Genomic DNA, 25000 nt, shown 5'->3' with positions numbered 1-25000 from the left:
CCTTAAAAAAATCACAGAATTAAGGTGGCTCTGAATCCACTGTACAGAATTTTTAAACTTTGCAGAATGTTTTATCTTACCCTTCTGATTAATTTTCAGAAATAGAAAATGGAGGTCAGCGAGTTCATTTTTAAGATATGAGGGTGTTTTTACAGGGCTTGCTCATTGCCACGGTGACAGATTACGTCGCAATGTGAATAATGACTGCGTTGAAAAACTGTAATGGTACATCGATAAAATTCTTGACAAATTATTTGAGGATTCCACTTCCTTAATGTTTTTTTGCCACATTAAAGTCGGCGAACCCAGAAAAACAGTGGATAGCGTTGAAGGCGCGCTCTGATTGCCGGGCTACTCAAACTCCGTATATCCTTTGCTATTCACGTCTGAGCAGCTCGCTTGGGATTTGCGCCCGAAAATATTGTAATCGTTGCAGGAATAAATGAGTTAAGTCATCTTTTTGTGCTATATTATCTCACTTCGCGGTAAATAACCATAGTATCATTTGGAGTTGACAATGAGACACTTAAATAAAATTGGCCATTAGAACAAACATCAGTTTGAACATAGCAGGGTGAGGTTGGCTTGGCATCCCGGCAAACTTTAAAGGAGTAAGTTATTGTTGGTTTTTTAATTTTTCTTTTTCGATTTTTTTCCATTAAGCCTAGTTTGCAACTGTCTATATTTTTACGACCTCCTGATTCTCTTGACTAAATGATACTATATTCCCTGATCATTTTGAACAGTGATTTTAGTTCTTCTAATTCCTAGTAGGACGCTTCTTCATTTCCTCCTTTATTTCCGTGTTTTCATTCAATCAGTTACCAGCAGATTCTTCATTATCATATGGAACAGAATGAGTATGGTCACGTGATTGACACGTGTAAGAAATATGGGTGAGTCAGTGAAGTGACCTTGTCAAGATCAGTGACTGTTCCCTTTGCCTATTCTTTAACCATTTCATCGCCTTCGGTATTATTAGGCGTTTATTCTTTACTTCTCGCTGCATTTCCTTTCTTACTGTTTTTAGTATTAAACTGAATAGAGTGTTTTCACTGTCACGCAATAAAAAATAAAATCTGAAAGCGTTGAAAGAAAGAAGCCGAGAAAATGAAATGTTATAAAAGACTAATACATAGGAAAATCGTCCAAGTCTCAGGTCTGTTTGGTGCATCGTTTCAAAGTTATTTGTCGAAAAATGTTACTCAATTTTACAGAGCCTTGTATGGAGACGCCGTGTTGGTGTTCCTCGGAGGGACACCAATATGGTGGCCTCGAATCGACAAAACATCTGGGCCTCAGTTTGCAATAAAAGCCCTCTCTTTTTCTCGTGAGCTAAACCAAATGAGCATAAACATGTCTTCTACAGCTTGTGATACCTAATTTGCCAAAATGGTCACAAAATGGTAAAAAAGATTTACTTCTAAGTAATGTTTTATCTGGTATCGATAAAACAATCAGAGAGCCTCGCAGCTTTGATTTTACAATGTGCAGAGCATTTAAATAAAGCCGTTTTTTATGGCTACTGGAATAATTGATTTCCTACTTTCTCATGCTCGCCACCTTTTTTCTTGGTGTTTTCAACAGCAATTTGGACACAAGTTTGTGGGTACAAGCTCTGTCATATTTTGCGCGCCGAGAAACAGATTGCAAGTCACAAATAATGGAAGCCTTATCTCATATCCTTTGTAAAGAACTTTACTAGTTTTACATTCACCGCAGGGATCTCTCTTACCAGTCAAGCAGACAATAATTCAGATTATTGTGTTGGCATTCTCTGGGGTTTTATGGAGAGCATAGTGTAGTGTATATTGCTCGCAGACCGCATCTCAGCGCTCGGGTTTCAAATCCCTGCACATGCGCTCCAAAGTTCACTCAGCTTCCATCCATTTGAGGTTGGCAAAATGAGTACAAGTATTACTGGGGACGAGTTGGACATGCAACGGGATTGGTGTGGCGCCTATCCATGTCATATTAACGGTAGAAGCTGTTGGAAAAGGAACTTTTGGGTTGCCTTTGGCCACTTGTCTCTATAATGTTCTATTGGTACATCTTCCATGGCAGCAACAAAGAGCTGAAGGTTTTTGTGTGCAGTTGTTTCGTGTGGTCTAGAATGTTATGTTCAGTCACAATTTCTGTATTCGGGAGATAGTTTTCTGTGAACTCCCTAAAGGCATCTACTTTACGAGTCATTTATCGTTACAGTTTGCTATTTATTTAGCCTTTTCCAAAAGGCTCCTCAGAAACATTACATAACTTCTATATTCTGTTGCAAATTGAGTGTAGTAGGTGATTTCTTATGATTTCTTGACCAAAGACAAATATCGATCGTGGAAACCTCATGTCGCCGCTTCTGGTGTTGCAAAATTTAGCACACAACTCTACAGCAACGCTTGCTGTTGTCAAGGTAGCAAACACTTGAATGAAAGGATGGCATGATCCTTGCACTCACCAACTTATTTAAGCAATTAAAGTCACTTTTTATGAAACCATATCGGTTGAGAGAAGGTAACCATGTTTTTCCCATCCAGGATTACATTATTCATCGTCTGCAACTTGAAGATGAGCTTATAGCCAAGGTAAGTGATTGCCAATCCCGAAGGTACAGTAGTACAATACTTTTCAACGCACTTCCAGATTCCATATTTCTTTGCGCACTTAAACTGTAACCTGTATGATTACATATTCTCAAAATACCGCGTTTCTGTTTGGTCAATGACGAATGCATAAGAGTGCGATAGAGGTTATGGAGTGCAACACGGAAGTTTCTATGGAAACGCAGCGATGGAGTAATTTTGTTGAGTATAATTTTTAAGAACATTGTGTGAACTTGCTCGTACATCTCGTGATTTATGGTCACTCCTGATGTTTTGAAATGGTTGCACTGTACTCACCTACATGTATGGCTCGTGCAGTTTTGGGAACTTTCAAAACATCATTCGTTCCCATTACTCACGAAATGCACTCGCGTTTTCAGATACACGCTTAACCGCCTGAAAAATATCAGTTCCCAAAATAACACCGACAATAGTGACATTTCTTGTTACGTCACCCGTTGTTATTAATATGCCAACCAGAAGCTAATTGGCTGGTGAAACAACAACTTCTTTTGTTCCGTGATTGGCAAAATTCAATATCAAAAACATGTGACGTCAATCTTTGTAAAAAAGAAATATTGCTGTAGAGGATGCAAGGTAACCGTTTCGCTTGCATTTTTCAGGATGAACGCTACATTCGTCAGTATAGAGAGGAAACTGAAAAGATGCGTAAAGAGATCAAAGAACTCAAAACAAGGTGAAACAATGTAATTCCGGCGTTATTTTGGTGCACATCTTCAGACAACAATGAAAACAGTTGATTCCTAATTAGGAAACAGCATACCCATATTTAGACGAAAGGTTGAAGATGATCATCGCACTTGTCAGCACAATTGAAGCAGTTGTCTCTTATAGCCATGTGATCTGGTGACGTAACTCGGAGGACTGGGAAGAACAATTTTAACGCCGTATCCCACAACCGCGCGCGGCCTTATTTTCAAATTCAACGTGGCAGAAGCGAGGTTAGATCTCGTCGGGTCTACTTGAATGTTCATTTAGTAACAGGAAATGTGGTAGACACGGAATGATCTGTTGAGTTTTGGCGATGTAAATATAACGCAGGGATTTTGGAAACAACACTTAAGGCCGCGCGCGGTTGTGGGATACGGCGTTAAAATTTTTCTTCCTAGTCCTCCAAACTACGTCACCAGATCATCTGGAGACACCTGACAAATTCAGGCGGTTTTAACGGGATTCGAACCCATGACCTCTGCGATGCCGGTGCAAATACATATTTCAGACCCATGTTTCCAACCTGCTTTTCAAAACTGTCACGGAAATGTTTCGATCCCTCTCAGGTTTTCTAGTTATGGTTGGTCGTGTTTGTATTTTCTACAATTTGGAAACCTGGGAGGGGTCGAACCGTCGTTTTCCTTTCTTTGGAAGAAAGAAAGAAGAAATTGTTCCTTATTAGTTTTTTATAAGTGTGAAAATATTTAAATCTGTCTATAAAATTTATCTGAAATTACTGCTTGCCACTTTGTCTTAATCGGACATGCTGGTGATATTTCTTTTTTGCTGAGAATGAAGGCATCAGCACCAACGATTCTTTCGGCGGCAGTTCAACATGGATTTCAATAGGAATAAAGCACAGCAAGTATTTTAGGAACTTCAGTTAGTCCTCCCTGCATTACTCCCTGCACCAACCTTTTCTTCGTGAAAAATTGCTACAAAACCGATATCTTTTCAAGTGCTGAAAGTTGCATTTTCACATGCTAAACCAGAAGTACAACATATTTAAACCGTTTATTCCTTGCTGCTCAAATGGTTTTTTTTTTTTTGGACTAAGTATTGTCTGCTATGTTATACTTAAAGTATTGCACTGTTTAAACCTCACCTAACCATGGCTTTCTCTGTTTTAGCGCAAAAATATTTCAAGGTGCGAAGTGCAGTATGTGTTCCCGCCCTTTGGACCTCCCTGCTGTCCATTTCCTTTGTCAACATTCATTTCACCAAATGTAAGTCCAACACGTGCAGTTTTCCACATTGGACGTGATCACATGTTTTACACGTGAGCGCATTTGACTTCCCTGCAGATACATTTCGACTATGAGTAAATGAAAGTGTTTCATGTGATTTTAACACTGCCCTTGTTCACTAGTCACAGCATGTCGTGTTTCAATGTGTAGGAAAACGTGCACGCCCGTAGTGCCGGCACGTGCTCTTATTTCCACGTGTCTGTTTATGAAATTAAGTAAGGCTGTTTCCACCCAAGTGGTGTTTTACCTTTGTAGTAGTGACATATAGTACATAGAAAAACCTGTGTATGCAAGGGGCTTGGCAAAAAATAGAAGTAGGCGACAATTTTGCTGCTGAGGATGAAATTGCTCAAAATTGCAGAATTTTCACATACGGGCCTTTTTTTCTTATAATTTTTGATGTGTATCCGAAGTGTAAAAAATAATTTTGTCGTATCTCAGATTAGAGATATACAATTGTTCCTAAGTTTTTCACTCACGCCCTAATTGACTTTGGAGATTGAAGTTGACCGAAAAAAAGATCATCAAAAAAAGAGATGGCCTTTGTGCAGCAAACAAGGCAGCGGGATGTTTGACCAGTGAGGTGAAGAAGTGAAGCGTAGGAGGAAAAGAATATCAAAAACGTGAAGATTTTGGTATCATTTTTCGAGGGCGCTTTTCATTCAACAAAAATCACCGGTTCAAATTTTCTGAATTTTCGCTGGTTGAATGGAACGTGTCCATTGTTCAATCTTGTCATGTGATGGTAGGGAGGAAATGGACAGGTGAGCCTTTGAGCAAAACAAAAGCAGATCATTTGAACCTACACTAAACCTACCTCTACACATAACAGCGTCCTTGTTCTGCTGGGTATTAGGATATTCTGTAACTGTTATTCCCAAGCAGTCTGAAGAATAAATTTAATAACTATTATTCGTGAAGTTCTGCTAACTTGATTTAACAAAATGTCCAAACGGTGTGAACAGAACTATGACGAGCGAAAGTCGAAGTTAGCGTTACATACCTTTGCTGGTTGAAGGAAACAAATTGCTGCATTGATGCTGTAGAAAAAGACTGAAATCGTTCGACACAAAGCCACACGCTGAGCATTGATACGCTGCCCTACCCGCCATTAATTGCTTTTTCAAGTGTCCATGTGAGCTCACGCTCGGTAAGGAAACTAAACCCCACATCTCTTGCGAATGAAACAAAATTTTCGATAATTCCGGAAATTCCATCAAAGAGGGTGCACTCAAAACGTGTTCCTAAATTTTCGAAAACTCTTCCCGGAGTTTTTACCGTTCCATTCAATTTCGGACCGAAAATCTCGAAATTTTTGGTCGAATGGAAAGCGCCCCGAGCCAAATTGTCACTTCTCCTGTTTTTTGAGTATTAGTAATGGTAATAGGACTGCGCGGTCGTATGATTTTGTTATCGCTCATATGATTACAGACCAAATTGGACGACACAGAGTTCTCTCAATAAATTAATCATAAAAATTACAATTTCCGAGGAAGGAAAGGAAGGAAGGAAGGACCGTGCACCGGTGGCTCAGTTGGTTGAGCACCGGACTATCATGCGGGAGGTCGTGAGTTCAACTCCGGCCGGACCAACACTCAGGGTCTTTAAATAACTGAGGAGAAAGTGCTGCCTTTGTAACTACATCTGCAAATGGTTAGACTTTCAAGTCTTCTCGGATAAGGATGATAAGCCGGAGGTCCCGTCTCACAACCCTTAAATGTTAATAATCCTGTGGGACGTAAAAGAACCCATACACTTGTCGCTAAGAGTAAGGCACGTAGTTCCCGGTGTTGTGGTCTGTCTTCTGTTGTGTATCATGGTTGGGAGGGTAAAAAAGGGGCCACAGTAATTGGCGCAAGCTGTTATGACGCTCTGCCAGCTTGACTGGCACATTTAATAAAATGAAGGAAGGAAGGGAGGGACGGAGGAGGGGAGGAACAATCTAGGACTCTGTACAGTGTTTCTATGATGATTGAAACCAAGGTTGTGGTTGGTTGATTTAAACTACAGCTTTGAATGTGATTGACTCATTGAATTGTCCGATAACGACTTGGCAAGTGAATTAGTGGAAGACAGGAGTTCAAACCAATCGCAATCGAGTAAATTGTAATTTTTATGATTTGACCTGTTATTGGTTGAGGAAGCAGTTGAGGTTGAGGTTTTTCAACCAACCACAGTGCATGACAAAAAAATAAACACAAAATACGATGGGTTAGGACAGAACAGCGGCTGTAGGGATCCAGGAAACAATGGTCAAAAAACAGTAGATTGAAGGCAGGACATCTCTCACAACTTGTCACGTGTCAAATCAGGGCGCTCCAAAAGGTCACGTGAGCGAGACGAACATCCAAATGCGATAGATCGTTTTTTTCCGGGGTGCAATTTCGGTAGGAGAGGTCCAAGTCACGGTAATTAGTTGGTGATCTGTTTAAATCTTGGTTAATCAAGAGTTTTGAACGTGAAATTCGTAAGATGGAGTTCCGTCTCCAATAAAACTATTGTTACACTACAAAGATAATTCTGAGCAAAAATTACCTATTGTAAACTTAAGCAACTTGGAGCCGACTTTTCTCAAGATAGCAGGAATGCAGTCCTTTTTTTTTTCGTGCTCATCTGCAGTTTTCTGTCGGAATTGCGACGTTCTTTTCTATGTTATGGGAATTTTGTTCACAAATTACCTAAAATTGTGTGACAGACCCTTAAAGCGAACTTCCACTCTTGCTACAGATTACGTTTAAAGCAAAGGAAATAATGTATCAACACAAATTTGTCCGAAATTTGCTTTTAAAAGGTGTTTTATCAGGAAAATTGAGTTTTAAAATCGCTTATTTTCACTTTCAAATTTCGCAGGCGCCACCATCTTGAATAATTGTGACGTGTTACGGTTGCCACATTGTTCTGACACAAAGCTTTTGTCTAATAAGCCATTTCGGAGTTTCAAGAAACGAATGTGGGCATCGGGATAAAAACAAGCACTTAATTGTCTTTTTTGTCATGGTAAATTTGCATTAGAAATATTGTTTGTTTGTTTTTTATGTATGCTTGCTTTTATCCCGACGCGCGCACATTTTTTAAAACTCTGAACTTGCTTATAACAACAGGGCAACCTTAACACGTCACAATTATTCAAGATGGCAGAGCCCGGGAAATTTGAAAACAAAAATAGCCGATTCTAAAACTCATTTATTTCGGATACAATGCTTTTAATTAGTTGAAAAAAAAAATAGACTTATTTGACTGTAAGGGTTATTTCCTGTGATTTAAAGTTGTTTAAGTGGAGTTTCCCTTTAAACTAAATATTGTGAAGTTCTGAGTGGTATTGGAACACGGTCTTATCTTAAAGACCGCTTACTTTTTTTATGTAAACTCGACGTGCTCTGCTGCGTGTTTGGTCCAGTAGTTATTGGTAGTGTTGGAACTGATAATGGCTCCTCTCTTGCTTGAAGCTGCTTTGAGGGATATGCAGAAAATGACAATGAATGCCCGATATGTGCTCCAGAAAACAGGTAAGGCTGGTTTTTTAGTCAAGTGCACTATCAGCAATGCTATCGGCAAGTACACATGATTTAAAAAGGTTCGAGATGTCAGTTGAAATGACAAAAACATTGTGTGCGACAGGTATATCTTTTGCAATGCCATGATGGTGTGCAAAATCAGATTGAGGGAACCCACATACCCAGGCAAAACTGACGAGAGATTTGCAGTCGACTGAAGAATGTTTTCATGTGCTTAATTTTTGACCAAATTTCTGAAACTCCACTTAACCGAAAGTCGAATTCTTATTTTGAACACCGACTGTTTAGTTGAGTGATTGAATTAGTATTTTCCCATCAGTTTGGTGGTTGAAAATTCAAGACCTCGATATCTGCATACTGGACGTTCTCAGACTCGTTTCGCAACCTTACGTAGATGCGTTTCACGTCTCTGGGCATTGGTACACTGTCATGTCAGCCCAATTAATTGCATTGTTATTGAAACAATCGAAAGCCATGATGTAGGAAAAGGAAACAATGACATAGATGTGTAATTACTCATTGGAATTGTTTTTGCAATCATTTCCTTTGTGTTATGAACCTACTGCGTGCAAATAGATGACTCGCGCGTTATGAGAACTTGTGCGTAGAACAAAATGTTCAACCGTACAATAAATTCGAGACCAAAGTGAAGGGTGCGTTCGATTGGCCCTATTTGGGAATACGAATACGTGGAGTGATGATTTAAAACTTTGTGTTTGGCGTTTTGAAGCAACAAGGATAATAAAGATATGGTTAAAATACTGTTTTAACAGGTGTTTGACAATTTTAATGTGAATCTCCGTAAAAACGAAGGATTTCTAACTTCAACTCCATGTATTACCATTCCGGAATACGATCAGTCGAACGCACCCTAAATTTGATATTTTTTGTGTAAACCCGCAGTATCTTCCACCAAATTTGGACCTTAGTGATGGTCATTCAGTGTATTTGCTGTAATACTCTCAGTGATTAACGAACATCATATGGTTCAGTAAGAAACCGTAAAATTGACTAAGCTAGTTCATTGAGTTTCAAGGGCATGCTCGGAACTCAAAACTGTTATTTTGCGTTGTTGTACTCCGGACTCCATTGTAAAGTTGGGTATCTCTCATGAGAAGTCGGTTAAAGAGATAAAAATTGACGGCGTTGTCAGAGCCAAGGATCAAAAAGCAAAAAGGTACTCTTAACAACTTGCATGCAATTGTCGACAAATGTAGGTAATTTCCTTTGGAGTGCACAACACCTCGCGATATTGAATGTACCTGATAAACTATGTAAAGATGTTCAAAACCCTTTCTTTTTTGGACAGGAAAGTTCTTGATATCATACGACAACAGGAGCAAGCGAAAGGTCTTCATGAACAGTTTCACGGCCAGGTTAGTAGCACTCTCTTAAAGAGAGTGAAAACTGGCAGTGAGGTGGCAGAGTACAATACAACTTTTTCACCCATCGCTTTCCGATTACTATTTCGGATGCTCAACCACCGAACGATACGAAATTCGTATAGGAGCAGGGAGATTAGACGAGGTTCATGGGACAGTTGTCCTGCTAAAGTGGTAGGACTAAAATTCTTAAAATGGTACGTTGCGGCGATTATCAAATGAGGGCTGTTGGAGTTCACCTTATTTCTCTTTTCTGTTAGAAACAGTTACTTAGCAAGTACTAAAAAAAAAGGATAAATGCATAAGCTACGACTACTTACCCCTCTACTGACCCCTCAAATCTTTTCTGTTGCAGCTTGAAAGAGCTCAGGATGGATTTTCTGTTGTTGCAGAATATTACGGTCGTGGTGTTTTCAACAAGGTTAGTTGATTTTACAGTGAGAATGGAATCAAGGAATTGTGATTTTGTGGAGATTGCTGGACTTGTGGAGAATTCTTGAGCAATACTAACGAAGTTGAATAAACATGTTTCTTACCTAGGCATAATAAACAGCTCATCTTTCGTGGAAATATGTATATGTTTTGGCTCGTAAATGTTATGGTACAGGTGGCTTGATATATTTGGTAGCGTGTAAGGCAGTCATTCGACCCTTACCGAGTATAATTTCTGGTTTTCAGATTAACAGTAAAGGGATCTTAGCCCCAACCAGATAATATCTCACAAACGTGCCCTTCCGATCATAAGCGAACATTGCATGGTGGACCAGGGTGGATTTGTGCGAGGTTGCGGGTACCTGTGATATAGTGCTAATGTTTAAATAACATCTTCCTGAGATTTAGTGTTGCGGGATTGAAAGTAGTGACAAAAGAAATGGTTTTCTTGTATGTTTTGGGTTTATTAAGTAATGCCGTAATGCATGGCGCACTTTGCGAAAATGTATCTCATGTTCTGTGTTAACGGTGTTCGGCTTTGATAACATGGGTTCTTAAAAGATTAAATAGTTACTGAAATCCATGTTGATCAACTCTTAACTTTTAAGTCACTTTTATTTATTTATTTACTTATTTATTTATTTATTTATTTATTTATTTATTTATTTATTTACATATCGCACTTGAGCGAATGCTCAGTTAAATGCAAATGTGCAGTAAAGGATTATTTAAAACAAGGAAACATGAATGTAGTGTTGACGTTTAATTGACTGGTTTGCACAGAATACAGTTGCATTCAAGCGAGGACGATAGTGACATCCGTTTCAAATTTCTCTTGAAAACATTTATATTCTGATGTTCTGATGTTGTCGTGTAGATGTTTCCAGTGTTTGGCCGCTTGATAAGTGAAGGAGTGAGGCATAATTAGGATGCGTTTGGTCTTGGTAGGAGCGGCTTGAAATGGCCGCGAAGACTGGTATACAGGAATATAATTCGGTGCTTGTGGGGAAAGATAAATTTCCTAATTCGACGAAGGATTGAGACTTAATGGCAGATGTCTTTGATACGAGTTTGAAAAGAGAGGGAGCTGTCTATAGTGACTCCGAGAAGCTTGATTTGACTTTCGTAGTCTAAGTGATTGTTGTCTATTGTGAAAGTTGCTGGTAGAGATGCCCCGTTGAATACAATTGATTGAGACTTGGTATTGTTAAAACCTAAAAGATTTTTGCGAAACCAGTAGTAGGATCTGGGGGACTCATTCACCTTAATATGGTTTTCCCGTTCCGTTAAGTAGGATTGGAGAAGATGAAGGGCATCCTCAGTTACACCGTAATCAGCCAGCTTTGCATGCAGTAGATTATGAATGTGTTACGTACAGCACTAACTACTACCAGCGAATCGTACGGGAAAGTTGGTTTACTAACTTAGAACAGACACCAATAAACCGATGCCTGCGATACACGTACAGACCTTAGACCTATATACGGATCGAAATGCATCAATTACTGTTTGGTCTTCACAGCCAATTACATCTACGCTCAACTGACAGTGGACCAATAATACCAAGAATAAGTTGACCAATCACAGTTAGGACCAGAGTTTTTATAGTATCTACTGACGTTACACAAATCACTTGACTCTGAAAATGACTTCCGCGCAGGTTGTCGAAACGTCAGTCAATGTCAACTGAAACAATCCTTCTCAAAACTACGCTGACCCAGAAGATCGTACTTTACCTGTTTATGATATGACTCCTGGGCTCAAACCATTTGCGATAGTAGATTATTGTTAATAGAGTCAAACGCTTTCCAGAAATCTATGGTGATTGCTACCGTGTGTTCTTTACAGTCCAAACTTCTTTTGATATCTTTGCATGTCATAGGTCTCGGTAAAGGTGAATATGGGCGTCTCGCTCAAATTTCTCATTTTTGCAAATCTTGAATCGGTGGGCTGTGAAGTATATTTTCCCGGGAAAAAATCTGAAAAATTAATTTTAAATAAGCTAAAATCACTTTTCTTTGTTTCCCGCCATAATCTATGTGCGAAATATGATTGACGTATCATGTCAATCCCACGTGAGATCTGCTACCTTAGCACGTATCCTAAGGCTGACTGGCTCAGCACAAGTGGCTTTCAAGTAGGGGGCGGAGTTATTCAGAAGACCGTGAACTTTCGCGCGATATCTGTAAGCTCGATTTTCTAGAGCTTTATTTTGACGCCAAAATTACAACTTCTCGGACATCCTGTCCCGACGGTTTTTAAGATATCGCTTCCAAATTTTCAGTTCTAATAGAGGAATGTGAGGAATTTTTCGTTTGTCTTCGGAGACTGATTTCTGTCCGAATTAAGTAGAAGATGAGAGTTTCGACTTCAGTGCGTGATATTTCTTTCAGTAGGCTGTTTCCGAGTTCCTGTTTGTCTCTGGTTCAAAACGAGTCTTGGTGCTAAACCATTCAAATGATAATGGGTTTGATTTGCATTAAAATACGCCACTCATTTCCATTTCAATAGTTGTGCACCAGGACTCACTTTGAAACCGAGGCAAACAGCAACTCGGAAATGGCTATTCGTAACATATCAAGAATTCCTCACACAGTATTGGAGTCCATTCATCTGTGACTAAGATGCAACAAAGTGCGGTTGTTTTCTCAATAAAGCGAAGGAGCAAGAGGTTCTGTAGCAGACTCTGTCGTTTTGAGTTTGAGGCCTCAAAAATAAAAGGCAATATTAAATACCAAAAACCTAAAACTTTATTCAAATAATTCAATCGATTAGCTCTAATATGATATATAGTTTGACCCTATACAAGAAAATATCGGCGCGCCAATTTATTTTTCCGTGGGCACATCATTTTCCTTTTCCGAGACCTTAAGAAAAGCTGTTGCACATGAATGTCCTTTCAGAAATATGGATAAGTTATAGCTGAGAAAGTTTAAAGAGAACTCGTTCAGCTGGTCAAATATAACTCTCTCTGCTATTTTGGAAATAGCCGGCAATACAGATTCAGGACGATAGTTGGATTTCAGAGACTTGCTGTCTTTTTTGTGGATTGGAAAAACAATGGAGGTTTTCCAATCTGAAGGCCAGGAGTTGCTGGTTATACATTGATTGATCAATTAGCTTTCATCAGACTTGCTTTTTGTATCTGTTCTTCTCTCCATTCACTTTTCAGGTAACACTGGTGACGGACCCATCCCACAGTCGCTCGGTACACGAGTCTGCAACAGATCAGCGGGAAAGACTCTTAGACTACAGCTAGTTAGAATAGTTGGTAATTGTTAGCATTTAAGGATAAATACTGTGGAAAGACGATAGTCAGCCGAAAAGAGGTGTATCACTGTTTGTCTTCGTTGGTGTTGCTTTCATGTTTATCATTATTGGGCTAAAAAAAATTAATAGCCGTGTCGAGCGTTTTCACGCACGTGACCAGTAGCCATATTGGATTACTGAAACAAAAGAAAGTATTTGCATAAAAATAGAGATAAATTCCGGGAGGATTAGTTTGGTACACCATCATGGCCGCCATTCCGTCATGTGAAAACACTCTATTAAAGACAATAAACGTTAACAAGATTGGGCCCAGTATCGTACCGAAAGAATAATGCATATCGAGGAACTTGTTAGAAGGCCTTTGCCCGTGGTGACAACACACAAAAAAGAGCGAAAGTTCATTTGTTTCCAAGAGAATAAAAAACGGTGTCAACCCCCCTTTGCACAAAAAGCATATCTTATATCCATGAACGTGGCTGCACGTTGAAATTTACGTTTGTTGGAGAGCGAAAATGAATTTCGGGAAGGAGGATACTTTATTCATGTTATTTATGGTCCCGAAGGGTAGATACAGTTAGTTTGTTTTTCGTCCCTCGAGTCCTTAGGGAGTTTAAGTCCTTAGGGACGACGATGGCGGATACGCCTACGTTGTCTGAAAATTTTGTAGTCATTTTGCGATTACTCCCAAGTCATTCGGCGTGAAAAGCGTGTGTGAACATTCCAGGAATAAGTGTTGATGTTTGGTGGGAAATTGTGAAAATATAGTCAGGTGTTCACGTCCTCCACATAACCTCAAATTTGATCAATTCACGTCGTCAGGACGAGAACGGCAAAGAAGTGTATCAAAATGTAAAACGCACGTGCAAAGCGCGCATAGCTTTTGTTTTTGCTAATTACACTTGTTGTTATGTGGCATTCCCGTAGCCGACGTCGTCGTCGTCGTTCTTGCTTAAACACGAAGACGCACTAACAAAAGCTTGGTGCCATAGGCAAATGCAAATGATTTATCAATCAACAGTTGACGCAACCTAGCTCTGTGATAATGTGTGCAATAATAAAGCCCCTTATGGCAATGTGCCCGTAGCATGTCATAAAATATTTTAACTATCGTTCTTCTTTTAATCCCGAATCCCTTTTTCTTGCGCTAGAAATATCTTTTAGGGCTTCTGTCTCTGTGTTGCTGTTTGTTGAACGTATAACGTGATTGGCTTGATACCCTAACCCAAAAACAAATGACTAAACAATTGAAACAATGACTTAGACTTAAACAATAGAAGCTGATTACAATACCAAACAATAGCAGGTTACGAGAGCTGCTAATTACTGCTTTGTTTTCAGCTTGGGTATCGAGCCAATTAAATTATGTTACAAGAGCTGCTACACTACTGGTTTGTTGATCACCATCTTGGATAATTAATCAGTCGTGCTTGAATGAAGTCGAACAAAGGCAGAGCATGAAGCCACCCCATTTATAGTGCTTCTTCGTGTTTAAGCTCCCTTTTATGCTTCCAAAGACGAAATCCAAGGGAGACATCGAGACTGGAGGAAAAACAAACTGACTAGTCTCCGAGGGACTAGACATTAAAGGGAACCACTACTCCAACTACGGAATAACTGTAAACTGAATGAAAAAGGGTTTGTATCATAAAACGAATGTCACAGAGAGCTTTTGGGGTAAAAAAAAAAGTAAATAAGAGATAAATACATCCGTTTTAAAAGAGTAGGAGAAACATAATGACGCGACTTAGCACGCACGCAATTGAAACTAGGAAGGGTTTTTGCCTCTAATAGCAACTATGTTGTTTGTTTCAATAAAGTTTTCGCTGGAAAAGGATTTTGCGATATTTCCAGCCTTTGTTAATTTTAATATCATGTTGTTTAATTTTCGATCTGAACAAATTTGCATACCTGGGTAGAAGTGTGATACGGGAGGATTTTTGTGGTAGTGCTCTGATCACGAAAATAAACAGGTCTGTTGGAAGCGTGTTTGTGTTTCAACAAAATGAGCCCCAAAATCAGCAAAAAAATTGTGACGCTGATGAATAATAAAGTGGTGATAAAGAACCTCATCTTGGAGAGTAAATTTTTGACTTTGCAGAATCAACCTCAAGAATTGGGCGATTGTGATCTTTGTGTTGAATTCGCACATTTCCTGTCAAACTTTATAACACTTGAAAGAAAAAGAAAACTAACAAAAACAAAAACCTTGTGTCTTGCCATCATTTGACACATGTTTCGCGAGTAAACACGCCGCGGTAACTTGATCACGCGCCCGCTGAATTCGATGTCACTTTCGATTTTGCGATTTGCTTGTGCAGCCAAAAGTACAATAAAATTGAACGTAGCAAAAATCCCCCAAAATGTTTGTCGTTGATCGTAACTTTTTATGTTCGCAGTTCAAAATTAATGTTGTTTTCATGTTGTAAATTTAATTGCTGATGGCAAAATATCTCATTCTCGATCGACCGTCCTGAAAACTTCCTTCTGCTCTTCCTAACACTGTGTATCAATATTTGTTTTGCATAAAGCAAGGTAACAAAATCTGTACCTTGCTTAGTTCGCCTTTTTTGGCGTTAAAATAGAATTTTCGGTCCAATGCTTCTGTTATACGAAGTGGTATATTTTTAGGTCACCCATCCGCCGGACAGGGTTTAACTTCAGTGAACTTTTGTATTACAAATTAAAGCCGTCAGCTGCTCAGAGTGCACGCTTAAACTTGTGGTGAAAAGAAGTTGTGCGGGAACTTGAAAGTGATCAACATGTCAGCCCAGACGCCAATGTTTCTCGATTCCCTTTTATTTTCTTCAATCTTTCTGGGTTCTGTACTTTGCTAGTAACCACATGTCTTCTCAGAGGGCTATTTACCTAAGACTTCTACCATTGCACAATGATATACAATACCTAAACAATATCGTGCACTGTTAGAGCTACATATTACGCAAAGACAACTTGAATCTCCTGGAAGACAAAATGCAGCTCAGTAGACAATATGGAATAAAGCGCTGTTACTTCACTACCACAGGTAAGCAATGTGTGTCATGGGCTCCTGTGCGTGTCTATTTTTTCGAAAGATGACAGGAATTTCTTTCTGACAAATGATTAATTAATAGGCCGGTAACCAGGTTTTTAAGCTCGGACAAGGATCTCTTTCGTCGTATGAACGTGTGAGCCAATGGGCCTCTGCTGGTATGACTTCTGAGTGACCCCTTAAATGGTCTTAATGACACCCGACTTGAAAAAGTGTACGCTCAGTGTACGCTCACCGAGCATCTAGTTTGTGTAACACTTACCACAGGCAACCCAGTGTACGCTTTATGGAGCGTCTAGTTTTTTATATTTCATCTACCTTGGAAAAATGTCACTAAATACCGTTTCAAAAATTGATATATTAGAATTTTATGATCATCTGATGCAGTGTAAATTGTAGACTTAACAACAAAGGTGCATTTCGATAATAATTGACCCATTTAAACTTTACTTGACAATCCATACATCCACTCAAAAACTATATCTTCTTTAACCCATTGACTCCTAGGAATGAGGTTTAATGTATTTTACTCTAAATATGCTGAAATTGCTATCAGCAGTTTACATAATTATTATGAGAAATTTCGGACACTGATTTTTTTTTTTAATGTCAAATAACATTCATTAAAAACTTTCATAAAGGCATTTCGACCAAACATTTGCGGTCATTGTCAGTTTCAATTTAACAAAAAAGAGATAGCTTCTTTCAACGATTCACATTTGTGTATGTGTATGACTACAAGTACATGTGATTACTCCAAAAGGTAAGGAACATTATGCAATTGAATTATAAATATTAGGGTGTACTATATGTTTATTCCCCGCATTTTGATCCTCTTTGAATGCCAAGCCTACAGGAAGTTTCTTGTAATAGTCAGTTGCCCTGTCAACTATAATGACATGGTCAAAATCCATATTATGGCCAAATTGATTTGTATGTTAAGCAATTTTAAAAATGCTGTCTCAAACACAGATGTTGAATTCTGTATTTTAACGTTTGACGACCACGATGTTACAGGATGAAAACAGAAACCGAACATACACATACAAGATGCTTCTCTGGTCTCTACAACACTTCCACTCGAGCACACATGGCATTGTGGGATGTCCAATACATAAGGTTCCGGTTGACTCAAACATCCGGTTTCGATACATTTTATCCCTCCTTTGTTTTTGTTTTTTTTAAGAGCATAATGAAATCTCCAAAATGAACGAATACGAAAACTTAAATACTGGATAAAGAGATCAAGTTTAACATGATAAACAGAGTACAGCTGTAAGACGCTTCACCAATAACAAAGTCCTGTCATGCCTTTGACAGTTCATAATCATCAAATCATTACGAAGTCTAATAGTTCGAGTTGGTCTCGGGCTTGTTTTAAGCATAAGTGAACTTGGGTTAACTGTCTGCTGTACTGAAACTGGGATAGCAATGGCTGACTAGCAATTGGCTGGCTAGTAACTGGCTGAAGTGGTGTTGCTGATTGTAATGAGCTAGCAATTGGCTGAAGTGGTACCACTCGTTCTGACTCTGTAGTACTATTCTCTTGGTACTTCTTAACAAATGACACATTCCGTTTTACTTCCACGCCATCTTTCTTCCTTAATGTGACTTCCCCTCTATTTCTGTCTATGACTTCACAAGGACTGGGGTCGTTGTTTGGGGACAATTTGTTTGTTTTGGTGTTTCTCATTAATACTTGATCTCCATCTTCCACTTGACTCTAAACTGCATGTCTCTTTGTGTCCACATAATCTTTCTGTGCCAGCTTTCTTGACCGGTCCCGGTCACGGACGTCTTCATTGGTGATGGGTGCCTCACGTCTCAACTCTGGCAACTTCGATCGCATTTCTCTCCCGAACATTAAGAATAATGGTGTCACACCAGTTGTCATTTGGGGAGTGGACCTGTGAGCAGTTAAAAACTTGTGGAGCTCTTGTCTTTCCCTTCAATTTGGTCTACCTGGATCATTTTCAACAAAGTGCGGTTTTGACGTTCTACTTCCCCATTCGTCTGGGGCCACAGAGGGGGAGTTGTTCGGTGTTCTACCCCGTTTTCCGCAAGGAAGGCTTTGAACTCCTCTGAAACGAACTGAGGGCCATTGTCCGTTTTAAGTGTGTGGGGAACTCCAAACCGAGCAAATATTGGCTGGAGGCTGTCGATGACCTTTGTGCTTGTGGTTGACCTCAGGATAACTACTTCAAAATATCTGCTATAATAGTCCATTATAAGAAGTAAATTCTCTCCGCCGGGTAGAGGGCCTAATATGTCTGCAGCACAATCTTGCCACGGTCCGCTTCGTGGGTAAGCTCGCGCCATTGGTTCTGGAGCGGAATATTCGCTGACAGCTTGACAACCATGTCAACTCTTGCACAATTTTTTTGCACGCCAGGGCTTCTCTCTCTTGCTGGCTGTACCTCCTTTCTACATCTGTCAGACCTCTTGAAGCATAAGCAATAACCCTCCACTCAACCTCTTGCAACTGAGTCAACACCGCACCTAAACCAACAGGTGGTGCATCTGCCACAATCCTTGTCTTGCTGTTTACATCAAAGTAAGCTAATGCACCTGTGCTTGTGATCAGTTCTTTCAACCTGTCAAATGCAGCCTGTTGTTCTGACTGCCATTTGAACTCCACATTCTTGTGAGTTAATCTCTGGATAGGTTCTGCAACAGTGGACAGGTCTGGAATGAACTTAGACACAAATTGGACCACACCCAAGAGTGATCGTGCCTCGCTGGCGTGCTTCGGGGGATCTGCATTCCGGATTGCGGCAACCTTCTCCTCACTAGGTTCTACCCCATTCTGTGTCACTTGGTGACCAAACAATGTCAACCTTGGTAACCTGAACTCACATTTTTCCCCATTCAATGTCAAACCCACCTCCTTTAACCGATTGAGCACAACAAAAAGCCTCTCATCATGCTGCGAAGCACCATTACCATGAATAACTAGGTCATCCGCAATATTGATGACCCCTTCACAACCACGCAATACATCCCGGATGATTTGTTGATATTTTTCGGGTGCTTAGGTCACCCAAAACATGAGACGGGTATATCTATAAAGACCGCGATGGGTCACAAATGTCGTCACGTGCCTACTCTCCTCTGCAAGGAGTTTCTGATGAAACCCCCACTTCTGGTCTACACGGCTAAATACTGTGCTGCCATTCAAGTCTTGGAGGACTTCTTCAACTGTGGGGATGGGCTGACGTTCTCTAATGATTGCTTGGTTGGCGCACCTCATGTCAAGTCAAATTCTAGCATCACCATCAGGTTTGGGTACAAACACAAGTGGGGAGACCCAACTGGTTGGTCCCTCTGGTGCTTCTTCTATGATCCCACAAGCTAGCAACTCATCTAACGTTTGCTCCACTTCACACCAAATAGGATTCTACGGACGGGTTGTGCAACCGGTTTTACAGAAGTATCGACGTTAAGTTTCAACTCTTAGCCCTTCAAGAGACCCACCCCGTTAAACAGTTCTTTGTATTTATCCCTTATGTCTTGATCTGTGGTCTCTACCTCAACACTGTTCACAGAATGGGTGGGTCCAATGCGTAATAGGTTCAGTTTTTCCGCCGTGTCTCGTCATAGTAGAGTCCTGCCATCTCCATCTATAACCCCAAAGTCAGTTTCAACAGTAGTATCAGAGTCAGAACACATGACATGAGCAGGAAATGCTCCTAAGGTTGGTAGCGGTTTAGTGTTCCCATACACAAATAAGACCTTGGCCTCTTTTCGGGCTTTGCATTGAATTCTCTGAGTCTTAAGCCACTCCCACGTTGGTTTGCCTGGCAGGTTGCTTGTCGCACCAGAGTCAATTAGGACACTTGGCAAATGGACACCTCCAACACGCAGGGTTACTACTCCATTACTCGGTGTGTATCATCTCCTACAGAAAATACATACTCAGGACCAGTGCCGGGTCTTTCATCCTATTCTGCACTTTCTTTTCCATCGCCATCACCATGTACATAATGTGTGTTTGTCTTCTTGCCGCTATCAGTTATCTTTGGCTCAACTTCCGTACCTCAGCTATTGATACCTCGTCTTTCCCCCTGCACTTCACTGGTCACATTTACGACCCCTTGCAGGACATCTTCTATTCCTTGCAAAATGATCATCCCGGCCACAGTTAAAACAATTCCTCCTGTCAACATTCCTATTCAACACAGTATCAGTGACATTATTGACCTGTTCTGAATTAGCGTTCCCTTCCATTGCCACCATTTGTAAATCAACTGCTTCCTGAGCTCTAGCAGTTATTAAGAGATCATTCAAAGTAACGCTGCTCCCTTTTTGAAGAAACTTTCGACGCAACTTCGCAGAATAACATTTATCAATTAACTGGTCTCTGATGTACTCGTCCTCTCGGTCCCCAAAGTCACGTGAGGCCGCACGTTGTCGCAGCCGACAAATACTATCTCGAAAATTTTAGCCTCCCTTGGACTTGTCTTTTCGGCTCTTTACCGAAATTCAATGATTCCTTCTTCGAGCATCCTAGCGGCGATCTCGATCTATCGAGGAACAATTCGCAAGAAGCAACACTGGATAGCGACGAGATTGTTGTTGACTACCTCGAACATACTGCCTCAAAACTTGCCTCGACACCTACAGATCTACTCATCGCACATCTTAATATTGGCAGTATACGGAACAAGATGGCAGAGCTGAGGACATTGCAATATGTGTGTAACTTTGATTTAAATGGCATTACTGAAACACACCTGGATAAATCTGTGTCTGATAACGACCTAGAAATTGAAGATATGAAGATGTTCCGCCATGACAGAAAGAAACGCAAAAGTGGTGATTGCGTGATCTATTATAAAAATTAGCGAAATGCCATTCACCGCAAAGATCTGAGCAACAAAAATCTAGAGGCTATTTGGGTCCAGGCTAAATTTCCAACAGCCAATGTCTTGTTTGCTGTCATGTACAGATCGGGGCTCGAATGCCCTACTTTCTTCGAGGATGCATACGTAACACTTGAAAAAGCATGGATGAAGACTGATCACGTTATCTTACTGGGCAATTTTAATTGTGATTTACTGAACACTTGTGGCGAAACGGGGTCCGATGTGCGGAGTAAGACACGAAAACTACTCCACTTATTCGAGCAGTTCGATTTGCAAAACATTGTCCAACAACCTACTAGAGTAACACTTGAAACAAAGAGATTGATTGCCTTAATTGTTACCACCAAACCAGAAGTGTTTAAGATAAAACGTGCGTTACCGGTGGGAATCTCTGATCACAGCTTGGTTTACGCCACTCTAAAACTGAGACAAAGGCGTCCGCCTCCACGAATTTTCACCATTAGAAATTTTCAGAATTTTAGCATAAAGGAATTCCAAGCAGACCTCTCTTATGTACCATTCCACGAAGCGGACGACTTCGAGGATAAAGATGATGTGCAATGGGCGTGGAGCTTGATGTTCAATGAAATCTCCGATAAACACGCTCCATTTAAAAAAATCAAAATCCGCAGTAAAAGCGACCCGTGGATTACGAATGAAATAAGGAGAAAGATGAATTACAGGTATAAGCTTTTTTGGTCCGCCGTGAACACCAAAGACGAAACTGCCGGGGCGAATTACAAGAAAGTCAGGAATGAGATAACAGGCGACCTGAGACGACCAAAGAGTAGATTCTTTTGTGAAAAGATAAATTCCGCGAAATCAACTGCTGCGTATTGGAAGGTACTCTCTAAAGCGGCGAATGCTAAGAGAAGACAGCATATTGAACCAATAAGGCGGGATGATAAAACGCCTACTGTTCGTGACGACGAAAAGGCGAACCTGATGAACGCTTTCATCGCAACCGTGGGTATAGAGATCTCAAGAAGCCCCAGTTGTACACGAAGGGCAGTGAGTAGTGATGGCTCACCAGTTCAAACAATTTCTTCCTGTTCAATTCCTGAGGAGTCGGTATCCAGGAAAATTAAGGCCCTAAAACCAAATATGGTTGCGGGACCTGATGGGATTACCCCCAAATTGCTACGGTTAGCCGAGCCAGCAGTTGTTTCGCCGCTTACTAAGCTGTATGCAAGGAGCATTACCATAGGGGAAGTTTATAATGAATAGATAAAAGCTCACTTAAGCCCGGTGTTTAAAAAGGACGATCCAACTGACAAAAGCAACTATCGACCTATTTCACTACTAAGTGTACCAAGTAAAAGCTTGGAATCGTGTATATCAGACACCGTCAGTGTTGAAACATGTTACGGAATGCGATCTACTGACTGAAAAGCAATGGGCCTACCGTAAGGGTCACTCGACCGAGTTATTACTTGTCCATTTAACAGAAAGTTGGAGACAAGCTGTTGATAATAATTTAGTAGTTGCTACTGCTTTTATTGATTTTCGAAAAGCCTTAGACTGCGTCTCTCATCGTACCCTGTTACTTAAATTGAAAATCAAATTTGGAATTGAAGGCAACCTGCTCTCTTGGCTTACAGATTATCTGCACCACCGGACACAGGCTACGGTTGTGAACTCCACTCAATCAGAGGAGCTAAATGTGACGTGCGGCATCCCTCAAGTATCGGTATTGGGCCCGTGTTTGTTTAGTTTATACACCAATGACATGCCAGAGGCTGTGACATCAGGCAATCTCTACCTGTATGAGGACGATACTACAGTTTACTGTATTGGATCCACCGTTCATGAAGCATGTAACCTACTAAATAACGCACTGAATGAGTTTAACAAATGGTGTATGACAAACTCATTAAAACCGCACTCTTCAAAATGTGAAGTGATGTTGTTCCACCGGGGATCCTTCACTGGTCCACTACCTTTAATCACCATTGGGAATGTCAACGTTGCATGGGTCTATCTTACAAGACTGCTGGGCATTATAACGATCGACAGAAAGCTTACTTGGACGAATCATCTTAAGGAATTAAGGAACAACTTTGTCAAGAAATTGAACTTATTGAAAAAGTGCTCTTTTTTTAAGAGAAAATCACTTCTTGACCTATACTTTAAGGTGATTCTCCCTTCAGTGACATACGGCATCGCTATCTGGGGGAACTGTAACAACCTGGATAATATCAAATCCCTGCAAGCCCTGCACTGTCGTGCCGGAAGGCTAATTTTTAATTTGCCGCGAGACACACCATCAGTACAAGCAGCGCCCTGGTACAAGTTATGGAACTCACACAATGGGACTCGATTTATGACGTGTATAAACGAAGTCTTGTCAAACCAATCTATCAATCTCGGACCTTAGCTCCCTTAAATGTCAACTCAAGACACATCTCTTTAGGGTTGCTTTTTGTTAATAGAAATACAAATCTCACTATAGCTTTTATTTGCAATGCTATTATTATAATTTTATATCTAACTTAGATAAAGCTCTTATTATAACTTTATCCCTTAATTGGATATTTAGATAAGTTTTATTACTATTATAGTCTACATTTTTATCGTCACTATTGCGTAGATCTTTATTTTTAAAAAACCGTCAAAAAAAATACATCCTCACAGCCGTACTTCCAGCTTTGCATCATTATTTTATTTTTAGTCAAATCATTTGCTGGCGAAAGCCCATGGTCAGGAACCTTTGCATGTATCTTTCTATTTTTAGAACGCCACGAGTTCTTCGTCTCTGCACCCTCTGTTTAGAATGGCCAATCAGAATAAAGTTATTGTCAAACGAAGACAAAAATAGCACAAACAATGTATGCAAATTGTGCATACTGATATAAATTAATTTGAATGTGAGTCTCCTACTAAAGGATTAGTTCTAAAAATAGAAAGATACGCGCAAAGGTTGACCAAAGGATGTAGTGCATCGAGAGACTCCCAGTCATGGGCTCGTGAGTCAGATCTCCCAAGATCCGGCACTTCTACTTTGTTCAGCTGGCGCTTTCCCGAAAAAAAATTATCTTCAAGAAATTTATTACTATCAACCTGATAACGGAATCGATGGTTTACAGTCTGTTAGTAATTTGACTTTTTCAATGAGAATAAATTTTAACATTACTAAGTTAAATTTGCTATCCATTTCATGACCATGAAGTTTGAACGGGTGAATGAACCATAACGTTTTTTTCGGGAAATAAACAAACCAGAAAAACCTGCTGTCACTCACTCGGGGGTCATTCCGCCTAACGTCTCCTGGTATGTAATACCCCGGAAGTCGACCAATGTTCTCGTTTCGTTCCAGGAAACGAATCATAGTCGGGATTGCAATTTCTAAGAAAACTTTTCTCTCATAAAACGTTTCTGAAAGAATTGAAAAGACTCTGGTGTGTTTTCGAGGGATGTACAAAATATCAGAGCGACCGCTGAAGCACCGCAGACTCCCATTACTATTTTTGGAAAGCATGCTTACATGATATTTCACGTTCAGTTTTTTTGCGCCTAAGTTCATGTTGGCTACGTCTTCGTAAGCTCTACGGCAATTATTTAAACCATATGGAGATATCCACCAATACCAATTACTATTAGCAGGTTCATAAACGGGAGTAGAGCCAAAAGATGACGAAGATTCCCAGATCTTTTCCCAATCAAAGTCTACAAAATTCCAATAATTTAGTATAACGTCATCATTGATATAAAAATAACCTCGATATCCCGGATGCTCCCGCATTGCTTTACCCAGGCACTCATATCCCAGGACTCCTCTGAAAATGTCGACTGTGAGTATCCCAGGACGTGATGTGTTATGTGATGGACCACAGAACAAAAGATGAGGAAATGCAGGTCTGTAAAGAGCGCTTAAATATGGAATACTGTCATAAAATGGGTAATTGTAAACAATCACGAGTAAAATCTCTTTG

General features: G+C 40.1%; 3 protein-coding genes across 4 annotated transcripts in view; 2 read left to right on the top strand and 1 right to left on the bottom strand.

Annotated features, from left to right (window-relative positions):
* Positions 1-15244, top strand: part of LOC138033591 (vacuolar protein sorting-associated protein 11 homolog) — a 67863-nt gene extending 52619 nt beyond the window's left edge. For both annotated transcript variants that reach the window (XM_068881382.1, XM_068881381.1), the window contains 10 exons: positions 822-896; positions 1588-1684; positions 2327-2407; positions 2532-2579; positions 3221-3294; positions 4460-4555; positions 8023-8082; positions 9401-9467; positions 9829-9894; positions 13078-15244. In XM_068881382.1, coding sequence (XP_068737483.1) covers positions 822-896; positions 1588-1684; positions 2327-2407; positions 2532-2579; positions 3221-3294; positions 4460-4555; positions 8023-8082; positions 9401-9467; positions 9829-9894; positions 13078-13164 — 751 coding nt within the window. In that variant the 3' untranslated portion in view covers positions 13165-15244. The remainder of the gene's footprint in view (positions 1-821; positions 897-1587; positions 1685-2326; positions 2408-2531; positions 2580-3220; positions 3295-4459; positions 4556-8022; positions 8083-9400; positions 9468-9828; positions 9895-13077) is intronic.
* Positions 15245-21143: 5899 nt separating this feature from the next.
* Positions 21144-22295, top strand: LOC138031738 (uncharacterized). Its single transcript, XM_068879361.1, has one exon. The coding sequence runs from the start codon at positions 21144-21146 to the stop codon at positions 22293-22295; it is 1152 nt and encodes a 383-aa protein (XP_068735462.1).
* A 1352-nt stretch (positions 22296-23647) lies between these two features.
* The window catches only part of LOC138033015 (uncharacterized), a 23529-nt gene continuing 22176 nt past the window's right edge, over positions 23648-25000 (bottom strand). The window contains exon 3 of the mRNA XM_068880747.1: positions 23648-25000. This exon is cut by the window's right edge and continues 115 nt beyond it. Coding sequence (XP_068736848.1) covers positions 24124-25000 — 877 coding nt within the window. The 3' untranslated portion in view covers positions 23648-24123.

The sequence above is a fragment of the Montipora capricornis genome, chromosome 14 (genome assembly GCF_036669925.1).
Source record: "Montipora capricornis isolate CH-2021 chromosome 14, ASM3666992v2, whole genome shotgun sequence".
Taxonomy (NCBI): domain Eukaryota; kingdom Metazoa; phylum Cnidaria; class Anthozoa; order Scleractinia; family Acroporidae; genus Montipora; species Montipora capricornis.
This window is presented reverse-complemented; position numbering and strand designations above follow the sequence as displayed.